General features: G+C 56.0%; 2 protein-coding genes and 2 non-coding genes across 19 annotated transcripts in view; 2 read left to right on the plus strand and 2 right to left on the minus strand.

The window, feature by feature from the left end:
• Positions 1-3,925, plus strand: part of Baiap2 (brain-specific angiogenesis inhibitor 1-associated protein 2) — a 66,867-nt gene extending 62,942 nt beyond the window's left edge. For 2 of the 5 annotated variants that reach the window (XM_006531969.4, NM_001037755.3), the window contains exon 14: positions 3,502-3,925. In XM_006531969.4, coding sequence (XP_006532032.1) covers positions 3,502-3,571 — 70 coding nt within the window. In that variant the 3' untranslated portion in view covers positions 3,572-3,925. Of the gene's footprint in view, positions 1-180 lie in introns of all 5 variants that reach the window. The other 3 variants (XM_006531967.4, XM_006531968.4, XM_006531966.4) reach the window with 3 other exon arrangements.
• A 528-nt stretch (positions 3,926-4,453) lies between these two features.
• Positions 4,454-24,708, minus strand: part of Aatk (apoptosis-associated tyrosine kinase) — a 39,873-nt gene continuing 19,618 nt past the window's right edge. For 3 of the 12 annotated variants that reach the window (NM_001198785.1, NM_007377.4, NM_001198787.1), the window contains exons 2-14: positions 18,545-18,678; positions 15,888-16,035; positions 13,871-13,950; positions 13,456-13,574; positions 13,249-13,336; positions 12,602-12,735; positions 10,793-10,877; positions 10,591-10,712; positions 9,866-10,015; positions 6,977-9,569; positions 6,750-6,897; positions 6,418-6,618; positions 4,456-5,587 (exon numbers count right to left, since the gene is read on the minus strand). In NM_001198785.1, coding sequence (NP_001185714.1) covers positions 5,547-5,587; positions 6,418-6,618; positions 6,750-6,897; positions 6,977-9,569; positions 9,866-10,015; positions 10,591-10,712; positions 10,793-10,877; positions 12,602-12,735; positions 13,249-13,336; positions 13,456-13,574; positions 13,871-13,950; positions 15,888-16,035; positions 18,545-18,678 — 4,043 coding nt within the window. In that variant the 3' untranslated portion in view covers positions 4,456-5,546. Of the gene's footprint in view, positions 6,619-6,749; positions 6,898-6,976; positions 9,570-9,865; positions 10,016-10,590; positions 10,713-10,792; positions 10,878-12,601; positions 12,736-13,248; positions 13,337-13,455; positions 13,575-13,870; positions 14,298-15,887; positions 16,036-17,164; positions 17,333-18,544; positions 18,679-24,708 lie in introns of those variants that run through there. The other 9 variants (XM_006531991.3, XM_006531993.3, XM_006531994.3 and 6 more) reach the window with 7 other exon arrangements.
• On the minus strand, positions 11,908-12,005 carry Mir338 (microRNA 338). Its single transcript, NR_029767.1, has one exon. It is a non-coding gene; the product is annotated as a microRNA 338 (primary transcript).
• Mir3065 (microRNA 3065) lies at positions 11,910-11,996 on the plus strand. The gene has a single exon (NR_037225.1). It is a non-coding gene; the product is annotated as a microRNA 3065 (primary transcript).

The raw sequence follows: 24,708 nt of genomic DNA on the forward strand, positions 1-24,708 counted from the left end.
GCTTGGTGCAGACTCCTAGCAAGAGTGAGCCCTCTAGTCCCCATTCCCCACCCAGCAGAGAGGTGTGTTCAAGGTCCCTTCCCAGCAGGTGTCCATCCTGCCTGGCCTTCTGCCTCCTGGTGTCCATAGGTACCCGTCGGCTGCTCTAGCTTTACCAATAAGCCTTGTGTTTCCTTACAGCGCGGATGTCGAAGTGGCCAGATTTTGAGCTGCCCCTGACTAGAGTTAGTAAGTTGCCCTGGTCTTTTGCCCATCTGTCTGCATCTATAATGGCTATGCCTAGACCCTCTCTGGCCTGAGTCAGGACAGCCTCCACAGGAAGGGTCTGGGCCTGGGCAGGGCTTGGGAGCCTGCTGAGATGCCTTGCTCCGGGCGCTGGGCCTTCCTTCCACCAGTTCCCTCCTCTGGCTTGTGGTTCACCTACCTTCCTTCCGCCTGGAGGCTTGTGGTTCTAACCCTGCTCCATCGCTGCCTTCGCTGCGGAATATGGAGCTGGCCTAGATCTGTTCTCTCCTACCCTACAGGGTGGTTCGTCACAATCATCGGGTGGCCTGGGGGAACAGCCTCCTCCCAGTCATGCAGCATGTACCTGGGTATTCATGTGGGATACCATGGGGTTGGCCATGAGTCCAGCTGTTGAGTACCACAGCTGAACTGAGCCTAGGTCAGGTGACTTCTGCCGTCAGATCTTGCCTCTCCTGGTTCCCTCCACCTCCCCTTATGGCTACAAGACACTGGCCTGTTGCTTCTTCCCTTGGTACTGGAGAAGTGGGCCGAGGTACACCACTTGGGGCAGGGAGGAGGACACTGCTGGGCATTGTCCACCACGGTGCAAGGGGCTTTTATTCCCTTCCCACACCATGGAGCGGGTGGCATGAGAAGCCTTGACCTGTGTGTGTCCCTTAGCAAGAGTGGTCATTATCTCCCTGATAGTCACAATGATGTATTTCAGCCCAGAACTCTCTGTTGCCTTCCTGGGTGTCTGTAATGTGAATTCTGGAGTAAAGTTCTGCTAAGGTTTACAGAGAGAATGAAATGTCCTTGGCAGACTCTAAGCCGGCCACCTTCTCCTGCCTCTGTCTCCACATCCAAGATGTTCCCTGGGAGGTGTACTTCTCCTGCCCAGCCTGGCAGACCCCCTACCTCACTGCCCACTGGGTCCCACTAAGCCAGTTAGGAGCCATGAGAAAAGGCTCAGAAAAGCTGGTGTAGCCTCTTCTGGGGACCAGGTCTCTTGTGTGTGCTAGGACTGAGACTTGGATGTGGTAGGCATAAGGCAGATGGGTTTGCTAGTTCAGCGCAGTGCTGCTGCGACCCTCCAAGCAGCTCCTGGCCACAGACTGCCTAGCCTTCCAGCTCACCTAGTGGGATTGAAGGGTGCCCCAAAGCTACCTGTGGTTGCTGAGAGTTCTGAGGGATCCCCAGCCCTGTGTAGGTAGAAGAAATGGAAACCCACAGGTGTGCACAGGTCCTCCGTGGGGACTTGTTCTTGGTGGTATCCATGCTCTCGCTCCATGGCTGACAGACTACTGCAGTCCAGCCTCTCAAGGTTTCTGGTACAGCGTTGTTCACAGATGGATGCAGGAAGTCCAGGGAGAGAACTGATGGGGGCCCCGCTACCCCACCTGCTTCCCACCACACTGCCAGATCCATTTGGCATGGATGTCACTGGTCATCCCTGGATGCCTGGTCCTCCTTTCCCCAGTTGGTGCAGCTTCAGATGTTGAGTCCTCCCACTCCTGGAGATAGGCTGTGTGCCGGCCATGCCCCCTTCAGGTTAATTTCACTAGTCTAGTTGGAGTCTTTGGAAGGAAACATGTCCCCAGATTCTGCTAACAGGAACATGTACAGAGCAAAACTTTGTAGTGGCTTTGGTATCTGTAGATGGTTCTTTGTGCTCCAAGTGGTCCCATGGCTTTGTGAGGAGGAGAGAAGAAAATGTCTCAGAGCCTCTTGGGTAGGGCACTCTGGATCGGAACTTTCACTCTGGTCCTAGCTGGTAATAGATGTCGGTGAGTAATGGCGCGAGCCAAGCACGGCAGGTGTGAGGCGTGTTCTGTAGGTATCTCAGCCGTTCTGCCCTGCTACCTGGGGCAACCTGCTAGTCGCTCTACTCTATCCCATTCCCTCAACAGGACAACCCGTCCTTATTCCAAGCCTCCCCAGAGCTGTCGCCCTCTTTGGGAGCCCTTCTGTAGACTCTGGAGTGGGCCAAGGGCAGCCTGGCCATGCCAGAGGCTGCAGCTAGCAATGGCCAGGGTCTGTATCTCACCTGTCAGTCAGCCCCTCTGCAGCCACCTTGAGGGACTGCAGCCACCAGCACAAAAGCAGAGAGAGGTGTAGCCTGGCCTGGGACGGCTCCGGCTACAGGCATAGCAGATAGTGGCCCTTAATCCCTGGCTCTCAGCAGAGGCGAGTAGCAGTGGAAACACAGACACCACCTGGGAGGGGACAGGGACCTGGGCCTCTCTCCGTGCTTCACCTTTAAAACCTCTCAGTCGAAGTGTTTGAGATTTTTAGAAAATGTCCTCTTCAGGAAAATGTAGGGTGAGACTCTACCTATGTAGGTCTTCTCAGGAAGCCTGAATGGAGAGCCTGCTAGCCCACCCTGGGCCTGCCACCAGCCCCGGGCTTCTGAGAACCCACCAGGGCCAGAGGTGACCCCATTGCAGGTAATGGCTGTAGAGCCAAGCGCGCTTCCCTAGGAGTGCAGTCCTGTGCCTTGCGAGCCCCCATGTCCACATGCCATCTGTGCTGTTACTGTGGAGCTGCCTGGCCCTTCCCACCTGCTGCCCTGTGCTGTTCCCACTGGAGTGGGTCCTCCCAAGCCTGACAGGGACAGCAGAAGAGGCTGCCGGGAGGGCTGGGCTGGGGCAGCCCGTCTGTGCCCATCCATTCCATCTCCACGTCTTGTCTTGAGTCATGTTTGTGTATCAGCTGTGGCCCGAAGGGCACTTGGGTGGCGCAGCCACCTCTCAGGGAGATGGCTAGTCCCTCAGCAAAGGACCTGGCCATCTGGCCAAGGTCCCGGTGTCAGTCCCCCACCTGTGGAGTCAGGGCACATGTACCTCATGTCTGTCATGTCTGCGTGTCTACAGCGTGCCTTCTACGGCGCCCTGCATGCCTGGGCTGGTTTGTGTGACCTACTGGGCCCTGTGCTCTGCACGGGAGCAGAGCCACTCCTTGGACTCAGCCTGGGTGTGGGAGCTTACCAAACCACAGCGAGCCTTCCTTAAGAATGGGGTCATCCACCCCAGGTTGGGAAGGGAACAGCTGGTCCTAACCATTCTGCCCACTCTGCTGCCTTTCCTGGAGCATGTAAGGTGACAGTGGGTAGCTGTGCTAGGGGCTAACGGGTCTTGAGACAACACCCAGCTCGATCCCTGGTTTCAAGAGTGGACCACTGGGCTCTAGTAGTAGGGGGGAGGGTCCCAGGAGCAGCCTGATGGCCCAGCTTAGCCAGGGCACCAACCCAAACTGAAACTGCTCTTCTTTCCCCAGGAATCCCTTCGCCAACGTCCATCTGAAACCAACAGTGACCAATGACAGATCAGCCCCTCTGCTCAGCTGACGGGCTCCTCTGCATCGACACTCTGTCCCCACCTGCCAGCTGAGGGTGATCAGGGCATGTTCCTGTCCAGAGAAGACCACAATGCCCCACTCCCTAGCCTCGCCTCACATCGGCCCAGCCTGGGCTGGATCCCAGGTGTTCCTGGTGAGGTGGCTGCCTCAAGAGGCCGATGCCCCAACAGAGGGGCCAGCACTTGGGCAACAGGGACCTCTGATCCTAACTGTGGAACCTCGAGAGCCTCTGGACACAGAGAGGACATTCTGCCGGCTTGCAGGGAAGGGAGCCTATTCCCATGCTGACTTTTAAACTTTTTTATCTCACGTGTGTCTGGTCAATAAACGTGTGCTCACCATGTGTAGTGTGTGGTCTGTTGTGCTATTGTGCGGAGAGGAGAGCCGGCCGCAGCCCAGCTCTCCAGCTACTTCCCCACTTCAGCTAAAAGGTAGGATCTCTATAAAACCCAGTCAGGCCCGTGTTCAGATGCAGCGGGGTGAGGAGCTCGGCTGATGGCAGAAGTCGTAGGATGCAGGGAAGACCCAGGCAGACTTCCTTCATCAGCTCCCCCAAGAAATCCTCTTGGAGGCACCCACCCATTATGTAGGCATACAGGCCAGCCCCAAAACAGAGTAGGGAACACAGGAGTCCCATTGCCAGTCTCCTGCCTCTCACTCCACAGTGGCCTGGCTCAGGACAGACTAGAAGCTAGGCAGATGGCTGCCCTGGAGGTCCCCTTTCATCCGACCTCAGAGAGCCGTCTTAAGGGACAGGAGAGGGTTGGAGGGACCTCACCTGGCATATGGGGGCAAAAGAGCTGAGTTCCCCATCTACCATACCGCAGGGTGTTAGCTACAGACCCCAAAAGAAAACACTGAGCACACAGGCTGTTTTTTTCTTAGCTTGGTTTCTCTTAAAAAACAAGGAACAAGAAAATCATTGCACCAGCGTCCATCCTAAGCCTCAAACTAAAAACAGAAACAAAAACAAAACAGAAAACATTGCCCCCACCCCCAAAGCAACAATATACTTTACATGTCTTTGGCAACAATAACTTAGAATCGCCCCATTTTCATTCACTCCAGCAAGTTACAAAAATATTCCCTGTACTGCCCACCCCAGCCCTGTTTTCTCCCAGCCCTGCCTGCAGGCAGGAGCCCCCAGTGGCTGTAGGGTACCCCCTACTCTCCTCTAGCCACCAGGGTGTGGGGCAGGCACTGCCCTGCAACAGAGAGCTGCCCACACTACCCTGCAGAGGGCATCTCTGAGGCAGCCAGCCGCAGCCTGGAAGCCCCTACTACTGGGCAGGACCTGGGCCAGAACAATCCAGACCGACCCTGTGGGGAAGGGCGTCCACAGAGGCAGTGAAGGGGAAATAGCTACGGACTCTGAGATAAGGGCTTAGAGCCCAGAGGTCCAACCTTGCTCTGAGCAAACCTAGACCCAGGTAAGAAAGGTGGGGGAACCCAAAAGGGACCTGCAGGCTTAAAGCCATCCTGAAACCTGGCCAAGTGCCCTTTGAACACATGGCAGGACCTAGCCAACAAGGGCATACAGGCCCTTGGACTGCCTGGTCCTGGCCTGGCCTGAGGCCAGTTTACCACCAACAGACATATTGGGGAGGGAGGCTCTTCCCAGGAGTGGAGAGTCACCTAAGAGTCAGGGGGCCCTTCTTGAGTGTGTACACATATGCTTACAGACACCCATAGACCCCCCCAGGCTACAGGTATCTCCAGGGGCTAGCAGCAAACCCCAGCATCCACTCGGGACACATTCTGTCATCAGGGCAGCACAGAGAAGGTACACAGCCCAATGCGTCTAGGGCTAGATACAGGCCTCTTGTCCACCTGCTTCTCCAGGATGCTGTAGGGTGCCGGTGGTCCCCATTCATTCCCAGTCAGTCACCAACCTTGTCGCTGCCTGGGCAGGATGGCAGGGGCTCCAGTGATGCCAGCCTCCGAAGGGTGGGATAACCTGGGTCTCAAGCCTCTGTGTATCGGCCCCCAGCACCTGCTGCTGGGCCTGGTAAAGGGGGTGCTTTGTGAGCATGTGGGGAGATACCAGACAAAGGTTCTCACACACCAAACCTCACCCACACCCACAACTGCCTGGCCCAGTGGCAGGCCTGTTCAATGTGGTAGGCCTGTGTCTAGATGAGGGATAACACACTTACACACACACACACACACACACACACACACACACCTGTAACCCAGATCCAAAGCATTTGTTTAGCAAATGTTCCCATGTCTGTGCACACATGGAAACTGAGGCCAAAACAAAGAAGGCATGGTCAGAGTCATGCAGGGACAAGGGTGACAAGTTCTTCCCTCAAGGTTACCACAGCCAGGGCAACTGGGGAGGAACAGGCAGAAAGGACTGGTCAAAACTGTGAGTAGGCTATGGGAGGAGAACCTGGTAGAGAGGATCCTACCAGGGTTAGGCAGTTGGAGGGGGCACGTGACTTGACAAAATGAACTATATGATACCACCACCTGGGTAAAGTCCCTACAGAGACTTCTAGCAAGAACCTCAGATTAGAGATGAGCCATAGATGGTGACAGGAGTACAGACCACCATGCTGGGAATGTTCTAGTAAAGTCACGGGAGTCTACGGTCAGACTGAGAAGAGAACAGATGCCCAGCATCCTGCTGTGGAGGGCGGAGTGGCAGGCCCTGGGCCCAGGAGGCAGTAGGCCAGGTCCACCAGAACATAATGTCTGCCCAGAGGCCAGGGGGCAGACACTGTTAACAGGGCAATGTCCAGCAGACCAGAGGCCACCAAATCACCCCTCATAGATCCCCATTCGTGGTGTCCCTCTGCTCCACCTCAGCCCCCACCACACTCATACCTCCCACGGACTGGGCATCTGAGTCAGATATGTGGGTGATGGAAAAGCGGGAGGCAGGTGTGGGTGACACGGTGAAGCGTGAGAAGGGCGCAGCTGGCGTGGGAGGCGCCGCCAGGACAGGGTCAGCAGGATCCAGCTCAGTCACCAAAGCAGCCTTGCCGGGCACCAACGGGAAATCACCATCCCATTCGAACCTACTGCCTGCAGGTCGGACCAGAAAGTCACTTCTGTTATGTGACCCACCCCAGCCCCCACTTAAGATGATATGGCGTCTTGAATCCAGACCTTCCGTGACAGTGATGTCACTCTCTGGCCCCCAAAACCTGGCTCACCTGGTTCAGGAGCAGAGCTGTCAGGAGAGTGGCCAGCCCGCAGTGGCAGGCCGGTGGCACTGGGTGAGCTGGGGCCACCCTCCAGGAACGTAGGGAGTGATTCCTTTGTGCTGGGAAAGGGCTCCCCAGTCTCTCGGGTGGGGCTTTCCTGGAGGGACAGAGCATAGTGTGTGACTCGAGCCGCCCAACCTCCCCCAGCTCTGTGTATACCCAAAGCAGCAGCCCACCTGGTCAAAGAGGTAGACCGTGACATCATCGAAGAAGGACACAGCCTTCTTCTTGCGCTCCAGGTCGTCACAGAAGGCCTCTGACAGCAGGCTGGGCATCTTCAGCAGGCTGCGTAGATTTCGGGCACTCTGGCTCTCAGCCACCACCACGGGCACCGCTGGCGGCTCCTCCTCGCTGTCCTCACTGGGCTCCTGGACGCTGTAGCACCGGAGCTCCTCATCAGACTCCTCGCTGTCCTCGGTGTCCTCATCCTCCTCCGGCCGGCCCTCCAAAGCCCCGGGGTGGCCAGGCAGGGCCAGGCAGAGCGGGGATCTGGGTGTGCTAGGATTGCCCATCTGCCCCTGCTGGGCTCGCCCTGACAGCTGTCCTGAGGGACCCTGGGGCTCCGTGCCACTGCCTTCTGAGATCAGTGGAACGGAGGTCAGCGGGAAACATTTGGAATGACTTGGGCCGGGCACAGGCTGCACTCCAACTGGGCCTTGAGCCCCGAGAGGCTCTGGCCTGGGGACTTCTGGCAAGGGCTCCTCTGACTGCTGTGGAGGGGACAGCACCTCGCTGGACACTGCAGACCTGGGAAAAGCCTGCACAGACTGATGCCCTGGGCTAGGTGGGCTCCTCAGGTCTTGCTCCTTTTGGGAGTCCTGGATCCCACTGTGCTTCTCAGGGCCAAAGGTGGGTTCGGACTCGGCATCCAGGTCTGAAAAGTAGGCAGAGTCTCGGTAGGGGCTCTTCTTGCTGAGGCCACCAAGGGAGACAGAGAGCAGAGGATCGGGCCCTGGGCTCTCACCCTCTGAGGCTGGCTCCCCAAAGGCCTCAGGCTCACTCGACTCATGGGCCTCCTTGAGCACAAACTCAGGAGACTCATAGTTCTCTGTATCATAGCCACTGTCCACGGCACGGGGCTGCCCGCCAGGTGGACCAGCAGCTGATGGGCTTAAGACCTCACAGCCACCATCACTGGCTGAGGACGGTATGTCCAGAGAGTCCAGGGAGTCAGGGGTCCCCACCTGCTTCTGCAGACTGCGCAAGGCTGGTACTATGCCTGACTTCTCCGTGTGTGGGCCGTCACTGGACAGGTCGGTGAAGACTCCTGATGTTGCCTCGGTCGTGTCTTCGTCCTCGCTGCTGGGTGCCTCTTGCCCCAGAGAACTGCCGCTGCTCTCCAGGGTGGGGGCTGGCTCAGGGACGGTCACCCAGCTGCCAGCAGCGGGTGTGGGTGAGGCAGGTAGGATGTCAGGAGCGCTTGCCTCCTCCGAGGGAAGTGAGGCTCCTTCACAGGATGGGGAGGGGACGGAAGGAAGGGGTAGCTGGGGTTCAGCAGATCCCTCAGCCTCCTGGGCAAGTTTGGGTTCCACAATGGGGTTCTCAGCCCCACCCACAGCTCCCTCTGTCCAAGGGGATGTGATGAGGCAGGCAGCAGGTGCCAGGCCTTTGGCAGGACACAGGGGGAGCAGGTTGAAGGGACGGCTTGGCTCCTGACCAGGGGAGACTGCTACTAGCCCAGGGAGAAAATCTCTGGGATCCTCCTGGGACAGGAGATGGCCCACCTCAGGGGAGGCTCGAGGGGTCTGCTCTAAGCTGGAGCAGTCGTCCCTGTAGCTGTCTGTGAAGCTGCTAACATAGCCAGGATCCCAGGATTCTGGGTCGCGACTGGCACTGTTGTTGTTAGCTGACATGTTAGAGCTCCAGTGTCCACACTGAGCGGCCAACCCCACCTTCCCCTCCTCTGGCTCCTCATCACTGGGGGAGGGCTGGGCCCCAGGACTCCCCGAGGGAGATGCACCCAGTGGGTCATCAAAGAAGGGCGGGCAGAAGGTAGCCACACCCCAGTCTATGTCTTCAGCTGGCAACATCGGGGTCCCAGGAGAGGGTGAGCGTGAGGGACAGGGTGACCCTTGCCTCCTATGTGAATGGTGGTCACAGGGGCCCCACAGACCCTCAGTTGGGGGTGCATGGCCCAGCAATGGCTCCATGGCAAGGGACGCAACAGTGCTCTCCTCAGAGTTATTGTCCTGGTCAGTCACAGCCTGGGGGCTGGGAGCGCAGCCGGCACAGTCTGGATCGTGGCCAGCAGCAGGCACTGCCCCCTCCAGGCGGATGAAGTACTCGCTACCCACTGAGGGGCTGTGGGCACTGAGGACTGGCACCACACCCGGCGGTGAACTGTCAGGCGCGCACAACTCCTGCAGGCGCGCTGCCGAGCCTGGGCTTGATGCAGCCCCCGAGGGTGGGTACTCCTCAGCGCCACAGCCAGCCTCCCACTTGTATTCAAAGTTGAGGCCGTGGCTTGTCTCCGTGACCGTCAGCACGTCATCACTGTCCACGTGAAAGCCGTCGCTGGTGAACCGCTCCAGCAGCGGGAAAGACGAGGCAGCGGTGAGCTCCGCGGAGGCGGCGGTGGCAGCTGCTGGGGCTGCAGAACCCGAGCCCAGGCCCGTGCTGCCCCCGGGCCGCAGGGAGCGCCAGCGCCGCTCAAACTCCTCCTCCAATTCTGTGGTGCCCTTAGCACACAAGTAGGACAGCAGTAGATGAACCTCTTCAGCTGTGGGCCTCTGCTCTGGCTGCAGCCAGCAGAACTGCATCACCTCGTACCTGCCGGGAGGCCCTCATGGGTGGCCCTGGCCATATCCAGAGGCACGCTGGCCGGAGTATAACCTGCCCTCCGGGGACAGTCCGTTCCCCCATGCTCAGAGTACCCTGGGAACACTAGGGGCAGTCAAGGCAATCTCCCAAGGCAGGCCCAGAGGCCTGGGAAGGGCCCTGAATTAGGGTAGTTCAGGCTGCAGAGACCCAGAAGCCCTGTAGAGGTGGACCGAGCAGCCCCAGGCTGTAGGGCTCAGCCCCCTGTGCCCCTCTGGCCTGCCTGCCCAGGGGGGTGGGGTCCTCACCATCGATCAGATAGAGCCAGCTGCAGCTGGGGCTTGGGCAACTTAAGCTGCTGCTCCCGGACGGCGTAAGCCAGCACCTGCCCGTCCGAGTGCTGGGGGTACGGCTGCGCACCCAACTCGAAAAGCTCCCAGATGGTCACACCCAGGGACCTGCGGGAGCAACCACAGTGACACGTGGCTGAGCATGACTGCACAGAATCCCTGAACACCTGTCATCATGTCAGCCTCTCTGGGACTGGACCTCACTACGCCACAGCCGCCCCTCTCTAGAGGCACAGATGCAAGGCAGAATCCTGTATCCCTTAAGGACAAGTGGCCTTCAACAGCATCTCAGGATGATTTTTAACCAAAATATGGTGCCAGTATTGGGGGGGTGTCAGTTGGTCCTATCCTGAAGGCCCCATACCCTTGACTGTCAAGGCAGTCCCCCCTACACACACACACACACACACACACACACACACACACACACACACACCAGTATAGGAACCTCAGGAACCCATCATCAACGAAGTAGCCTGTAAAGTGCCTCTCATGGCCACAAGGTGGCAGGCATGAGTACACTTTCCCTGTGTGGCAGCCCTAATCCTAGCCAGAGAAGGAAGTCAAAATGCTGGAGCAGGGGGCAGAACTGAAAGGCAGCATCCCCACTAGAATAGCTGACGCCAGCGCCATCTGGGGAGGCGGCATCCCAAGGCCCTCCCGGCAGCCCTGCCTGCGCTCACCACACGTTGCTGCTCTTGGTCTGGTCCACCACCAGCAGGTTGCCGTGAACCTCGTCCACCAGCTCTGGCGCGATCCAGCGCAGCGGCACCCACAGCTGGTCAGCGGTCACGAGATAGTCTTCCTGTAGCACGCAGGGACAGGATGGGAGTGAGCTCCGCTCAGCAGCTGCCCCTGCACACGGGCCCTGACGGCCTTACTCACCCTGTATTTGCAATGCGACAGGCCATAATCACCAACCTTCACTGTCAGGTCAGCCGTAAGCAGGCAGTTCCTCAGGGCCAGGTCACTGCGGAGTGGAAGGCAATGTCAGCAGAGTGTGCCAGCCTGAGTGAGCCCTGGTGGAATGGTTGGGCTCCCGGGCACAGCCAGGCAGACCGACAGGAAGGGGTGTCTGAGGGGCCACCCACTTGTGCCCAAGTTCTGGCTCCACACCCTGTACTGGCTATTTTGGAAGACCTGTGTGGACTTCAATGCATTTCTAATACTTCTTCTTCTTCTTTTTTTTCTTTTTTTTCCAGACAGGGTTTCTCTGTGTAGCCCTGGCTGTCCTGGAACTCATTTTGTAGACCAGGCTGGCCTCGAACTCAGAAATCCTCCTGACTCTGCCTCCCAAGTGCTGGGATTAAAGGCTTGCGCCACCAAGCCCGGTTTTCAATGCACTTCAATGCATGTGAAAATCAGGCAAAAGATGCTCAAGGACGACCCCCCCCCCCCAGCAAAGTGCTGTCTAACTGCACCAGAGCCCTAACCCGCTCCACCCTCTGTCTGATCTGCCCAACAAGGGCCAACAAGCCATGGAGCAGAGAGTCTGCAGTGTCCTCTCAGGACCCTCACCCTTCCGACTACACTCCACCATCCCAGTCCCCAGGAGGTAAGAACTGATGGAGAAACCGAAGCCCGGAGTGTCTCAGAGGGTCCTGCCAGCAGTCAGAGCCCATGTTCTAGAGTGCAGCCCTGCCTGGCCTGCTACACAAGCTGGAGCCGAGGTCTAGAACAGTATGGACCACAAAGGCCCCTTTGTGTGGAGGATAAAAATCACCAACTCAGTGGGAAGCCTGGAATGCCAGGCTCTGTATAACTCTTGCTTGGCTATAGCGCCCCACCCCCAGGTGTTTGGGGTACAGGACAATAGAGTGCCACGGGACGCACCCTCATCTGCCATACTGGCTGTTCTGCTGAGAGATCTCTGGATGTAGATGGGGCCACCTTGGCCTGCCTCTACCCCAGGAGGACTGTGTCAGGGGACAGGGTGGGGTGACCTGGGTCCATGCCTATGGGTGGGGCAGCTGGGCTAGGCAGCAGGCAGGGCAGGAGGCTGGCAGCTGCCCTCTTCAACAAAATCACTGATGCTGGAGTCACTGTGCACCCACTCAGCACCAGGATATTGTTGGGGAGGACGGCCTGTGCAGCGTTGGAGCTGGTGGGCCGCTTGTCCGTTGCCACTTCTTCCAGCATGTGCCCCCAGCTCATGGGAGGCTGGGCATCCTGGCCACCAGAGGCAGGAGAGAGCCACCCCTCCCACTACAGGGCCAGCCCAGCCACTCCCTTTGTGGCCTGAGGGAAAGAGGCTGGGGTTGGTATGGAGCCCAAGTATGGCTGACTGCTCTAGTAGACAGGATGGGTTTCTTCATTTAACTGTCTGCAAGGTGAGTTTCAAATGCCAAGTCTTCACAATTTATTTCATTTTGAGATGGTCCTGCTACATAGTCCTGGCTATTCTGGAGTTCATTAGGTAGACCTAGCAGGACTTGAACTCACAGAGATTCTCCTACCTCTGCCTCCCAAGCGCTGCAATTAAAGGCGTGAGCCACCATGCCCAGTTAGTTTTCCCAGTTCTAAGAATGATAAAGTTCCCTGCAGAGTGGCTATTTTTAGATGAACCCAGTTCATGAGGCCCACAACGTGGGATCACCGTGACTTTTCTGCACAGGGTCGTGTGATGGTGAGGGTTAAGGCCCTGGGGGAGTGGGGCTTTGTAGCTGTAGCCTGGCTAGTCTCGCTAGCCCTCACCTGTGTACATAGTTGTGTCGATGTAGATGCAAGACGCCACACGCCACCTCGCACGCCATGCGCTGCAAGGTAAGTGGGTCAGGCGCCATGGACTCTGTCACCCGGCAGCTCCGTAGATAACCTTTGAGGTCCCCCTGATGGACGAGAGAGCACACAGTCACCTGCTAGCTGCAGCGACCAGCCCATCACAAGTCTGCCACCCACACCAAGAGAACCTGGGTCTGGTGGCCTGTGGATCAGCTGTGAACCCTAGTGTTCACTGCTGTTTCAGCAAAGCCTGTGTCTCAATTCTGGCACAGTGACCTCCATATAAGCAGCCACCAGAGCTGTGCATGTAAAGGGCCCAAGGGGCAACACGAAGACCCAGAACTCAGGCTCTGCCCCAGGAGCTTCGGGAGCCCTGTGGCTGTCCCAGGACACCTCTCGCTGAACTATCCAAGACCCCACAGTGTTGCCCCTGCTGCTGCTGGCTCACTTTCTCTCCGCAGACCTCCTCTGAGGGAGAGCAAGGACTACCAGGACTCTACTTTAGAAATAACAAAAGACCCCAAGAGGCTGAGCAAGAGAGGAGCCACTCCCCTTTGGAACAATGAGCTACAGAACAGGACCGGGAGAGACAGAGCTACCTCCCCGAGAGGACCACTTACCAGTGGACAGAACTCCATAACCAGCAGGTAGGGGGTCACTTCAGCACACTGGGCCAGGCACTGGAGCAGGTTGCTGTGCTGCAGGGCCCTGGAAGAGTCCACGGGTGTTTAAGTTGGAGGGCAGGAGAGGGTGTCCCATAGCCCTCAGTTTCTCCCACTGTGCTGCTCCCCTGCCCGGCCCCACCCCGCCCCCGCCACACCACCCACCTGTAGGGCTGCGCCTCCTCCAGGAACTGCATCTGCTCCTGCACGCTGGCGCTCACCTTCAGCTCCTTCACCACCACCTGCGTGCCACTGACGCCCGAGTGTACCTCCCCCAAAAACACCTGCCAAATGTGACAGGCATCACCAGGTCCCCTTTCAGTCTCCATAGGAAAAGCCATCTAGCGCCCAGGGCCTCAGATGGTCATACAACTTCTCACCAAGCTCTGGCTAGAACCCTCAGCCCCAGTCCACCCACAAGGCTCCTACTTTTCTCACTGCCTGGGGACTACAATGAGGAAAAAGGAATCAGGTACATGGTCCAGTCTGGGGCGGGTGTTAGAAAGAGCCCCTCCCTAGGGGATCCCCAGGAGTAGTGGGTCCACCCTTTGCCATTCCTGCCACCCCGGGGCATGCTTACCTTCCCAAACCAGCCGTGGCCAATCTCCTTTAAGTACAGGAGGCTGTGCCGGCCCAGGTCCGTGGACTTGAGAAGTTGCACTAGAGTGGAACAGAAATCCAGACACAGCTTAGCCACCGCTCCCTCTCCATCTTCCCGACCACGCTCTCCAGAGCCCAGAGAGCTTTCCCAAGCTCCCCAGCCAAAGAAGCTTCAATAAAGTGGAGGCCAGGTTTGAGCGCTGTCATCGAGGGCCAGTGTCTCTTAGGCTCTGGGGTGGCTGCTGTCAGCAGAGCTATGGACCTCAAGTCTCCATCCAGGCAAAGCCTGGGGATGCCCAGAGCAGAGCCACAGGGAGAAGCCAAGCCCAAACAGCAGGGCCTGGAAAGGCGTTTGGATGAGGCAGGAAGCTGGTGCCGAGGCCTGGGAGGACAGCAGAGCAACCAACCCCCTACCCCTGCCACAGGCTGGCATTCAAACCCCCACCACAGCAAAGCCGCCTTTGTTGGGGGCTGCTTGGCACAGCCCTGTACGGGACACACTGGCTCCATTCTCCCTGTGAGACAGGCAGAGTGAAGTCAGAGGAGAAGAAGGGTCAGCGTGGGCAGAGGAAAGGGCCAGGGCTCACTGCACCCACTCATGCCCCCTCGGATTCTCTGAATTCTGCTCCCACGCTGATAGCCCAGAAGGCCGGGGTCAGGGCTGCTGGGACGCCCAAGGGAAGATGGCAGCCCTCGGGGACTAAGTCTGCTTGGTGCCCAGCTCATGGAAGAGTCTCACCGGGCACTGTGCCCCCAAGACTTACACCCTGAACCTAATCTGTCTAAATGCCTGGTGGAAACCCTGGGGTCTCTAGGACCTCAGTTGTCCCAGAGTGGGTTCAGGGTCCTGACAGTAGAACCCAGGGCAAGCACAGGGGGCAGGAGAGTGCTTGTATGTTAGGAGCTAGAGGTAGAGGAGGCGGCTTAGGTGGGCTGACCCATCTCACACAAATTTCTCCCTCCTTGAAAGAAGATGCACCCCCCCCCCAAAAAACCCAAAAAACAACAGAGCTGAGCAGTGCAAAAAGCACCTTTGCCCTCTCCTGGGTCCCTGTCCCACTGTCCTTGGCCATAGATAGCCAAGCCTGCCTCCTAGGAGGTGCTAAGGACACCTGCAGGCCTTTGAGCCAGTGGGTAAACGTGTCCATGTCTGGATCCTGCCTGACTTTTGAGCTCACTCCCTTGAGACTCGATGGGCCACAGAGCCATGCATTCAGGGTTGGGTCAGGCTGGTGGCGACCAGGGCAGCATTTATCTAAGTCTCTATTGGCTCAAACAGGTACTTTGATGCAGGCTGGGCCCTGGATGGGAAGCATTGTGTTGAGAGCCTGGGAGGGCTGGCCCAAGGTTAAGAGCGGCCTGCTTTTCACCACAGGGATGGGGCCAACCGCACTCTCCACTTGAAACCTTCCGCGGTGTCCTTGGCGCCATCAGATGGACAAGAGACAGCCCTGAGCTGAAACTTCCAGGCTGTAAAGGCCTGAGAGCTGACTGTTGTAGAGGTAGTCATAGTCCCAGGCACCAAGGTGACCAGGGCAGCATTTACCCGTCACCTCTAAAGAGGAGGGGGGTGGTGGTGGTGCAGGGAGAGGCTCTGGAAGGAAGGCAAATGGGAGAGGCAGACAGGGCAAGGAAGCTATGGGAAGAGGCCCTGCCTACACCTGGGTTGGGGGTAAGGGGGTGGGCATTGATGCTTCTCTTGTTCCCTATGCTGTGTGGGTAGCCTGTTTGGTAGGGACAACGGGGCCACATTCCTACAGGTACAAAGGAGCAGGAGTCTGGGAAGAACAGAGGTAGATGGATAATCCAGAGTGCTGAGCCACCTGCCCCAGTTACCTCATGGCAGCCCCTGGGGTGGAGGAGCGACAGACAAGGCTACTCTCAAGCCTGGGTCCCAGAGGGGCTCCACGCACCTCCCAACACAGCTCAGCCTGAGATGCGGCCAGGAGACCTCGGCTTCCCAGTGCCCATGCCCCAAGCGACCCCACACCACTCACCGGAGCGACCCGGCTGCTTGGCCATGGGTAAGGAGACCTCGGTGAGGGGCAGGACATACACATCGGGGCCGGTCTGTGCAGCTGCAGCCGGGGAGCCCTGCTCCGAGAAGTCGGCCACATACTCGTCCCCTTCAGCATTCTCAAACTCCTGTGGGTCGGGCCGGCACGGGTGGGTGAGCAGGACACAGGCTAATGGAGGCAGGCTAGGAGAGGCCCCTTTACCCCCAAACTCAACCTGACTTACACAGGCCTACAGCATGGGCCCCTGCCACATGGCCATTCCCCACCTGTTCACCGGCCCCAATTCCTCAGGGACACCATCTCAGCAGAGGTCAAAGGCCTCAGGCCCAGGTGGGGCTGGGAACCCAAGGCTGAGTCCTGCTTGGAGAAGGGCTAAAGAGTTCAAAGGGACAGAGGCAGAGTAGCCCCTCATAGGCCCTGTCAGTGGTCTCCTCCCTGCCCCCACCCCCTGCCACCCCATGGCTTAGAGCAGATTTACAGGCAGGGGCTCACTGCACATCTCGGGGAAGGTAATTCGGTTCCTCTTCCCTAGCTGGGCAGGGAGCAAGGAACCCAGGGACTTGTTCTTCATCCACACCTCCACTGCCTGCCTGCATGCCGTGGGGTACCCTCAGCCCTGCACCCCCCCCCCCCAGTGCACCCTAAGAGCTTGCTCCTGCATCCCTGGAGATCACTCTGGGGACAGGCTGCTAACTCTGAAGACTATCAGCCTAGGAGAGACCACCCGACCCCCACCCCACCCCATCTAGATCACATTCCAAGCAGCATTAGTCTGGGGTAGGCCACAGCCATAAACAAGGACAGGGTTTCTCGTGGAAGAACACTTGCCCTAGAACCACAAACAAACACATCAAAACCAAAACAGGAACAGAGCAGAAACCAGGCCAGCTTGTCCTCAGCACCGGGCAAATCTCCCTGCCACATCTCCCACCCAGGTGAAAACTGGGCTCTGAGGACTGGGCATAAACCCGGAGCTTGGCTGCCCGCTCCGGGCCACGTTCCTGCGGACAAACGGCTAAACATACCCTGGGGACCTTTTTCTAGGTCATCTGTCTTTCTGTAAAGGGGGTGGCCCTACATTCCTAGTGGTTAGCCCAGCTCTGCATTCTGAGAGCAGAGCCTCTAACACCTGTGGCAACTCTTCCTCCCCGGAGCCTAAAAGACCACATTAGAACGTCCTCTAGCCCCACACGCTGGGGCCTGCGATGCCCGCTTCCCCCTTTGTAGTATGAATTAGTTCTGGCTTCAACCATTACCTTCCCTTGCCAGAGAGCCAGCCGGGTTCCCCCAGCACAGCGGGCGATCAGGTAGCACAGGGTTAGCATCCAGCCCCTGCCCAGAACAGCCCCGGTGGGGAGCTCGCTGTGGAAGCAGGAGGCAGTGACCCTCCAACCAAAGCACACTGGTGCTGGAATGTTCTGGGCACCATGTTCCCAAGGAGGTGAGAAGGGCGAGGGTGGGAGGGACTGCTGTCAGTCCTTGTGTGGGGCCTTGTTCTCAGCGCCTGAGGAGGGGCTTGCTACACAATGGCTGCCTAAGCTGTGCCCTAGCTTCCCACCCCCACGTCTCTGACCTGAGGTTCTGCCCTCAGGGTCCTCCAGGATGCAACTCTCCTTTGATTGTCCAGCCCATTGTGCGCTGACAATCAGGAGGTCGGGAGATTGTCCCCTGGGGTGGGGGCACCAGGGAGGGGGGCACACTGCACTGCTGTTAAGGAACTAAACACCCAAGTTTGGCTGGGGTCTGTGCTACCAGGTACTGGGACTCTGCAAAAGGGTAATAGCATTTGGTGCAGGTTACCCAGTAGGAGGTACCCCTAAGATACAGGCTGGCTCTGTGCTGGACCACAAGCCCTGTTCCCACCCTGACCTCCTACCCAGCCTGCAACCCCACGTGGGTGCGGGAATGTCCAGGGCTCTGGCCAGGCCTCAATATGCTGACAGACAAGGCTGCAGCCCCCGCAGCTCCCGGTGGCGCTTCCTGGGGGTGGGTAGCTCTGTGCTTTCTGCCCTGCATTCTTGTTTGGAACCACAGTGTGACAGCAGGGTGGCCACTGGGTTGGAAAGATGCAGGGCCTCCATCACTGGAGTGAAGGCCTCAGCTGTGGGGTCTAGCCTCCTAGGGAGACTGTACTAGGGAGAGTGTAGTGAAGGCCCCAGGGCCCTCAGTGGACATTCCAGAAATAGGATGGCCCTTGTCTCGGGAATCTGATGGATGTCCTCTGAGCAAAACATGCCCAGCTAGGAGCTCCCCAGTGATGTCGCTGCCGGGGACATGTGTCTTGGGGCTTCACTTTCCCTCTGACTCAGTGAGCACAGATGTAAGGACCTCTGTGGGGGTCCCCTTCACTGAGAGTCGGAATGTTCTCGAGAGCCCCTAAATGCTCCTTATGGTCATTTCGGCTTCTCTGGACATGGACAGGCCTGACCTGGCGCTGGAAAGGGTCAGGCCATGTCTACAAAGAAGGTCCCAAAACGAGGGGCAGGGGGTGGGGTCCCAGGAGCCCCCAGTAGAGGGACTATTGGAGACCAGACAAGGGGTTCAGCTGGTCACAGGTGAAAAATCAACCATCACGGTAACCCCAAACTGGAGGGGAGCCGGGTGGTGGGTGGATGCGGTCGGTGCGAGGTCCTCACCTTGAACCCGATGCCGCCCTTCTTACAACACAGGCAGGCCAGCATGAGGATGACGACAGTGAAGATTCCAGAGAAGGACACGGCTACCACCGCGAGGGACGAGGACCAGGACAGCTCACTGAGCGGGGCACCGTCTGCAAGGAAGCAGAGCACAAATGTCTCATCCCAGCCTCGGCATGTGACCCCTCGCTCTGGTCCCCCACCTGGATGTGGCCTCAAGCCAACGGCCAGGGCTAGTGAAGCGGCCAGTATGGGCCCAGCTCCTCCCAAGGTCCATGGACAGCTCTCTGTGATATCAGGGTCACTGTTGTATCAGGCTCACTACTGAGGCTAGAGGAATGGCTTGGTAGCTCAGAGTGCTGGCTGCTCTTCCAGAGGACTTGGGGTCAATTTCCAGCACCCACACAGCAGCTCCCAACCACCCTAACTCCAGCCCCAAGGGATCCGCTGCCTCTGTGGCCTCCGCTGGCACCGGGCACACATACAGTACACAGAAAACAGACATGCATTCAGGCCAAAGCATTCACGCACATAAAATTTTTATTTAAGAAAAAGAAAAAATCCACAGTGGTGACTCCATCTCTGCTCACGGGACTCAGCTCACTTTGGGGCTGGAAGGCCACTGAAGGCCCTGGCTGCCAAGGGACAGAGACCCTCTGGCACTGCGGAGCTACCCTGTCTCTGCCTGGCAGCAAAGTGCCCCCTATTCCAACCCTGGTTTGTCCCCCAAGTCCCTGGGGGCTGCTTCTGGCCTGGGGAGAGCAGGAACTTTCACCTTCTTCGCCCCTGATATAAATGAGCCCCCACATCTCAGACGGGAAACCAAAGTGCTCAGGACAGCAGAACACACCCCAGTGTCTCACACTGAGCTTCCAAACTGAGGTTCGTTAGCAGACTGGGGGTGGGGGGAGCCAGCTCTGGTGTCTCCAGATGGCTTCTGGGGCCAGCCCAGCGTGTCCACTGGATGGGAAGGAATGAGCTTGGGGATTGCTCTGCCTTCCAGGCCTGCCCTTCCTCAGCACGCAGGCTCTGAGTCATCCTATCCATGGGTCCTCATTGAACTCCTGGCAATGTGGAGCACCCCAGCTCCCCCAGGTGCTGAGTCCGTGCAGCCTTTGTCACCGAGGCAGCTGTACCACACACTTGGGAATTCCTAACTCGGCATGGATGAGGCCCCAGGGCTGCTGGCTAACGAACATCTGGAGGGCTGCCTGGAGGAAGGGTGAACCTGAGGGCCAAGAGGAGCACAGATATAGCTTGGGGTTCCTGCTCGGGTGCCTGTGAACACTTCCCATCTCACACCTAGAGACGAGAGGGTCCTTGTGAGCCAGAGCAATGGTGGCCAGCGTTCATGGTGACACCATAGCAGAGTAAACCGCTAGAAGCTAAAAATCCATAGGAGGCATTCACACTCCTGAGCCAATGCCCTTCCAGCAGCCTTGTCAGGCAGGGTTTCCAGGCATGCCTGCGTGTGTCTGCCGTTTTACACGTCTGTCCTGCATGTATATATGTGACCATCCTCACACCGTGCAGCTGGTACTGTGTGCTCACACCTGAATGCTCCACGAGTGTAAGTACTAATTCTACCACAGGGTGGACACCTGAGTGAGCATGTCGCATGCCCTCCTGCACCTCCAGGAAGCGGCGAGCCCCTGCGGACTCTGCCGTTGCCATGGTGAGCCCTTTCTCCTTTCTCCATCTGGTGCTGCTATGGCATCAGAGCTCACCCCTCCCACACCCACTGCTCCCTGCATTCACAGACCCACTTGACGGCCCTGAGGCCTGGGGCTGGCATCTGGCGCATCAGCCCATCCCTTGCTTACTCCCTGGGCTGCATGGGCACGTACCAGGTAAAGGTCACCTTGGGAAGGGCCAAGCTCAACATCCACAAGCCCTCGCCCCGGCCGCCCATCAAGGCCACTGGGCTTTCTGTGGCTTTCTTCTGACCTTCAGCAGGCCCTGGCCACAGAGGGTTGTGGCGAGTTGCTGGCTGGTAAGTGGGCCTGTGTGGGAAGCACAGAGGTTCTTGTGCTCACAGATAAGCCATAGGGGAACTAGGAATGTTAACACATAGGGTTGTTCCTTCAAAGGAAGAGATGCAGAGCCAGCCCCACAGCTAGCACCCAATGTGGGGCTCAACTATTGGAGAAGGTAAGAAATTTCAACAAAAGTAGGGAGTTAGGAAGTGAGTCCACTCACCCCAGGAGCTAGGACAGGAAGAGGTGAGATAACAATGTGGGTTCTTCTCCGTCCTGAGACAATGCATCTTATACAATGTCTGTGAAGATCCAGAGGAGCAAAATATTCAGAGCAAAAGCTCTGCACCTTTATGCAAGTGGCTAAAAGTTAACCCTCCGTTTCCTGAACAAGGAACCTCTGATGTTGAAAACTGGAAACATATAGGCGCCAATGTAAAAAGAACACATGGGAGGGGGTTGGGGAATCCCAGTCAATTACCTTGCAAACTGAATCTCAGTAATGCAGGACCATAAAAAAATAATAAATTCTCTGTGGGACACATCTTGTTAGGTCTTGGCAGGCGGGAGCTCAGAGCTCATGAGGAGTCACTGATCTAACTTGGGTGATGTGTATCAGACTCTGCCTGTTCTGACCAGAGAGACAGAAACAGGTCTTCAAACGCCAGACTCCACTGTTTATCAGATGGACTCAGGAAGAATCAGAGACGAGCAGTTGTGACGGGGCTCTGGAGCCCCGGTTTGCACATCCTCACCCAAAGTGGGTATGGTGAAGGAAGACTGAGGCTCGACACCAACGACTCCCTGTATAAATTAGCACATGAGGGTAGAGAAGCTCTGAGAATGGGGACCAGCCTAATGTGAGAGACGAGGAACTTTGCAGAAGGGTTCTGGATGTAGGGAGGGTGTGATGGAAGGATGGAGATGTCTGGGGTGAGGGCCTCAGATGGAGTGAGGCACTTAAGAGTGCAGTCTGGTGAGCAGAAAGCAGAAAGAGCGGGGAGTGAGTAGCTCGGAAACAGAAAACAGAAGAGGGTTGGCTTCTCTGTAAATGAATCCTGCCCTACAACTGAGTTTGTCTGACTTTGAGGTTTTCACCTAAAATTATTATTTTGGGTATAGCCTGAGAATCTATTACATCAGACTGTCTGAGAAATGTGTTAAACTAGAACCTTCCAGCAAGTTCTTGCTCCATGGAACTATCACTCTCGTGGTGTTCACGTTTTCTTGTGTTGTTTACAGCATCAGCTGGTGTGAACTTTCAGTGACTGCTTCTCAGGTATTTCTGAGTACCCTGTCAGTCACCCAGTGCGGGGAGTCCTTCTCAACCTCAGAATTAAAATCTCCCTGAATTTTAAAGATCCCAAACCTTACATAAACAGCCTTAAGTTTAAATCTTTAGAAGTTAATGACCATTGTTAATTAAGTAGGTTTGGTTTGCTCTTCAGTATTGTACTTGCCTTTCTCTGACATAAATGATTAGACTCTGGCAATGGCAGGAGTCAGAGGAGGCTCACAAGAGCCTGCTTTCTATGGGAGGCTTATATTACACAATATTCCAAGCTTCTAGTGCATAATTAGTCATGGGTGGTTCTCACATCAGCTTGATATCTGGAACGAGGGCTGTCTGTGACTGAGGCCTTCTTTGTGGTCAGGTGTGGAGAGATGTGTGTTCTACAAGTGTGCACAGTACCTGTCCCTAACTTGTCAGCCGAAGAGCAGGGTCCCGGGCATGGCATGGAGCTCTGTGGGCTCACCGAAAATACCATTGTCAAATAGCACCTTGTGCATTTCCTTTCTAGGGCTCCCAATACAACTAAAAGCTGATAATGGTCCTACTTATATGAGCAAACCACTTGAGGAATTTTGCAATTTCTGGAATAATAATTATATGTCCTTGCTGTCACTAAAATCCCTGACAGCCCACAGGACTGGGTCAAGCCATTGTGGAATGACACTATCAAACACTTAAACAGCAAATTTTAAAGATTAATAAGGGGAAAGGGTGAGAGGAGAGGAGGGAGGGCGGCTGTGATGGGGATGTAAAGTGAATAAATAAATAGGTTAGTGAAAAAATATAAAAATAAAGAGGGGTCTATACACCGACCTAAGTTCCCACCTGCTGTGCTACACTCAGCCAAGCTAACTTTAAACTTTTCTCCCCTAAAGAACGCTTCTTCTATTGCCCCAAGGCATTTTGCCCTAAAGAGACAGAGCCTAACGTGTATGTTAATGGAAAGATCTAGAAACCAATCGATGGAAAGGGTCTGATGCTCTTCTAACGTCATGGTGAGGCTACACTTATGTGTTTCCAAATATAAACGCAGTCCCAGATGGCACCCACTCTGATGCATCTGACCAGGACAGCATCCTGAAGACAGCCAGATAAAGGAAGTATCCGACGACAACAAACCCATCAAGAGGAGATGTCCCAGGAGGAGGAATAAGCCAGTGCCTTAGGGAGGCAGCAAGGACACAATATCAGTGACCTAAAAATGACGCTGTTACATTATCTGAGCTCACGTTAGCTCTCAGCTTGTCAATGCAGAATCCAAAAGCTTTTTGTCATGAGGAATAAGAGGCACAGCCATGGTAGCACACAGTGTGACATTTTGACAGTGTGACGTTTTGTGACGCTGTTTTGCCAAGCTAGAGAATGTTTTTAGTCTCTTTTTATTACCAGTCACAAGAGTGACTACTAGAATACAAAGAGAGGTTTCAGATAGGGCCTGTATGATTAGTAAAATCACAGCAATTATTGGTAATTAATAAGTAATAGTTCATTAATTACTAATTATTAATATTCACTAATTACTAATACTAGCAAAATATCAGTAATTAGTAATATTACAGCAAAAACATTAGCAAAAGTTAGTCAAGAGATGAGAGGCTTAAGAACCTCATTTCTGCAAGACAGAGCTACTGTAGACTATGTGTTGTTCAAGCACGGTGTGGTGATCAACAACCTCCCAACCTGTGCTGCTAACCGTGTCAGGTTTCTCTCATCAATAAAAAGATAAGGTCTCTCAGGTGACTTCTGAGTGGCCATCGTGGTGAAGCTGGCTTTCCCTTGGTCCTCTGTAGGCTATTCTGATAACTCTGTTATGGTTGCCTGTATTGGTTCAACTGGCCATGCAGGCAGTGCGTTCAGCCTTGGCCTCTATTACAACCACAATTTTCTCTTTAAGAACTGAAAAGGAGAGAAGCGTGGGAGGCGTGGAGGTTCTGTGCTCACAGAGAAGCACTAGAGGAGCCAGGGATGTTGAACACACAGTCTTGTTCCTTCAAAGAAGCGGGTGCTTAACCTGTTAACCTCCCAGAAAGCTGGGAGCAGACATGGTGAATAGCCTAGTGCCCTTTGTACTGTGTGGCAGAGACTACACTGCAGCCTCCCCCAGACTCTTGCCATAAGCTTGTCAATCGATAGAGCCTGTCTTTATGGAAGGTGTCATGTGTAGTCAAACTATAGACCCCATCTTTATGGGAGATGTCACATGGAGTATATAAAGAAGTTCAATGAAGTCAAACCTTTAGCTATATTGTGCACATGGCTTGAGTTATTACCAGAAAAATATTTCACCAAATTGTGCTGTGCTTAAATAGGCCTATAATCAACTATTTGGCATCAGACTCCAGAACTTTGAACCAACATCAGATGCTTATTCATCTTGAACTGAACTACCTTCTTGCCTCCTGCAGATCCTGCCTCTGCTGGCCGTAGCCGTCACAGAGACCCAACAGGCCTGTCTGTTATTCAGTGCCCAAGTCCCTGATGGGGGATGGGCAGGAAGAGACAGCCAACTGGAATGGCCAGAACCACACAGCCAGGAATGCTCTTAAACTCTCAAATCTGCATGTGTACCTGGGTTTCTGAAGCCCACCTGCACCAGGGGAGCCCCAGGGACCCTCCTCCCAGACTGACTAAAGCCAACCACAACCCGCAAACACAGAAGTTATCCAAACTGGCTCCATCCTGGGTCCCAACTAAGTGCCACTGAGGCCTAGGAACCATAGAGATCATGCAAAGTGATTGGTTAAAGAAAGGAAAGGCAGATGGTTCGGGAGAGATGGCTCAGCAGTTAAGAACACTAACTGCTCTTTCAGAGGTCCTGAGCTCAATTCCCAGCAACCACATGGTGGCTCACAACCATCTGTGATGGGATCCGATGCCCTCTTCTGGTTAGTCTG

This window comes from Mus musculus, chromosome 11 (genome assembly GCF_000001635.26).
Source record: "Mus musculus strain C57BL/6J chromosome 11, GRCm38.p6 C57BL/6J".
In the NCBI taxonomy this organism is placed as follows: Eukaryota; Metazoa; Chordata; class Mammalia; order Rodentia; family Muridae; genus Mus; species Mus musculus.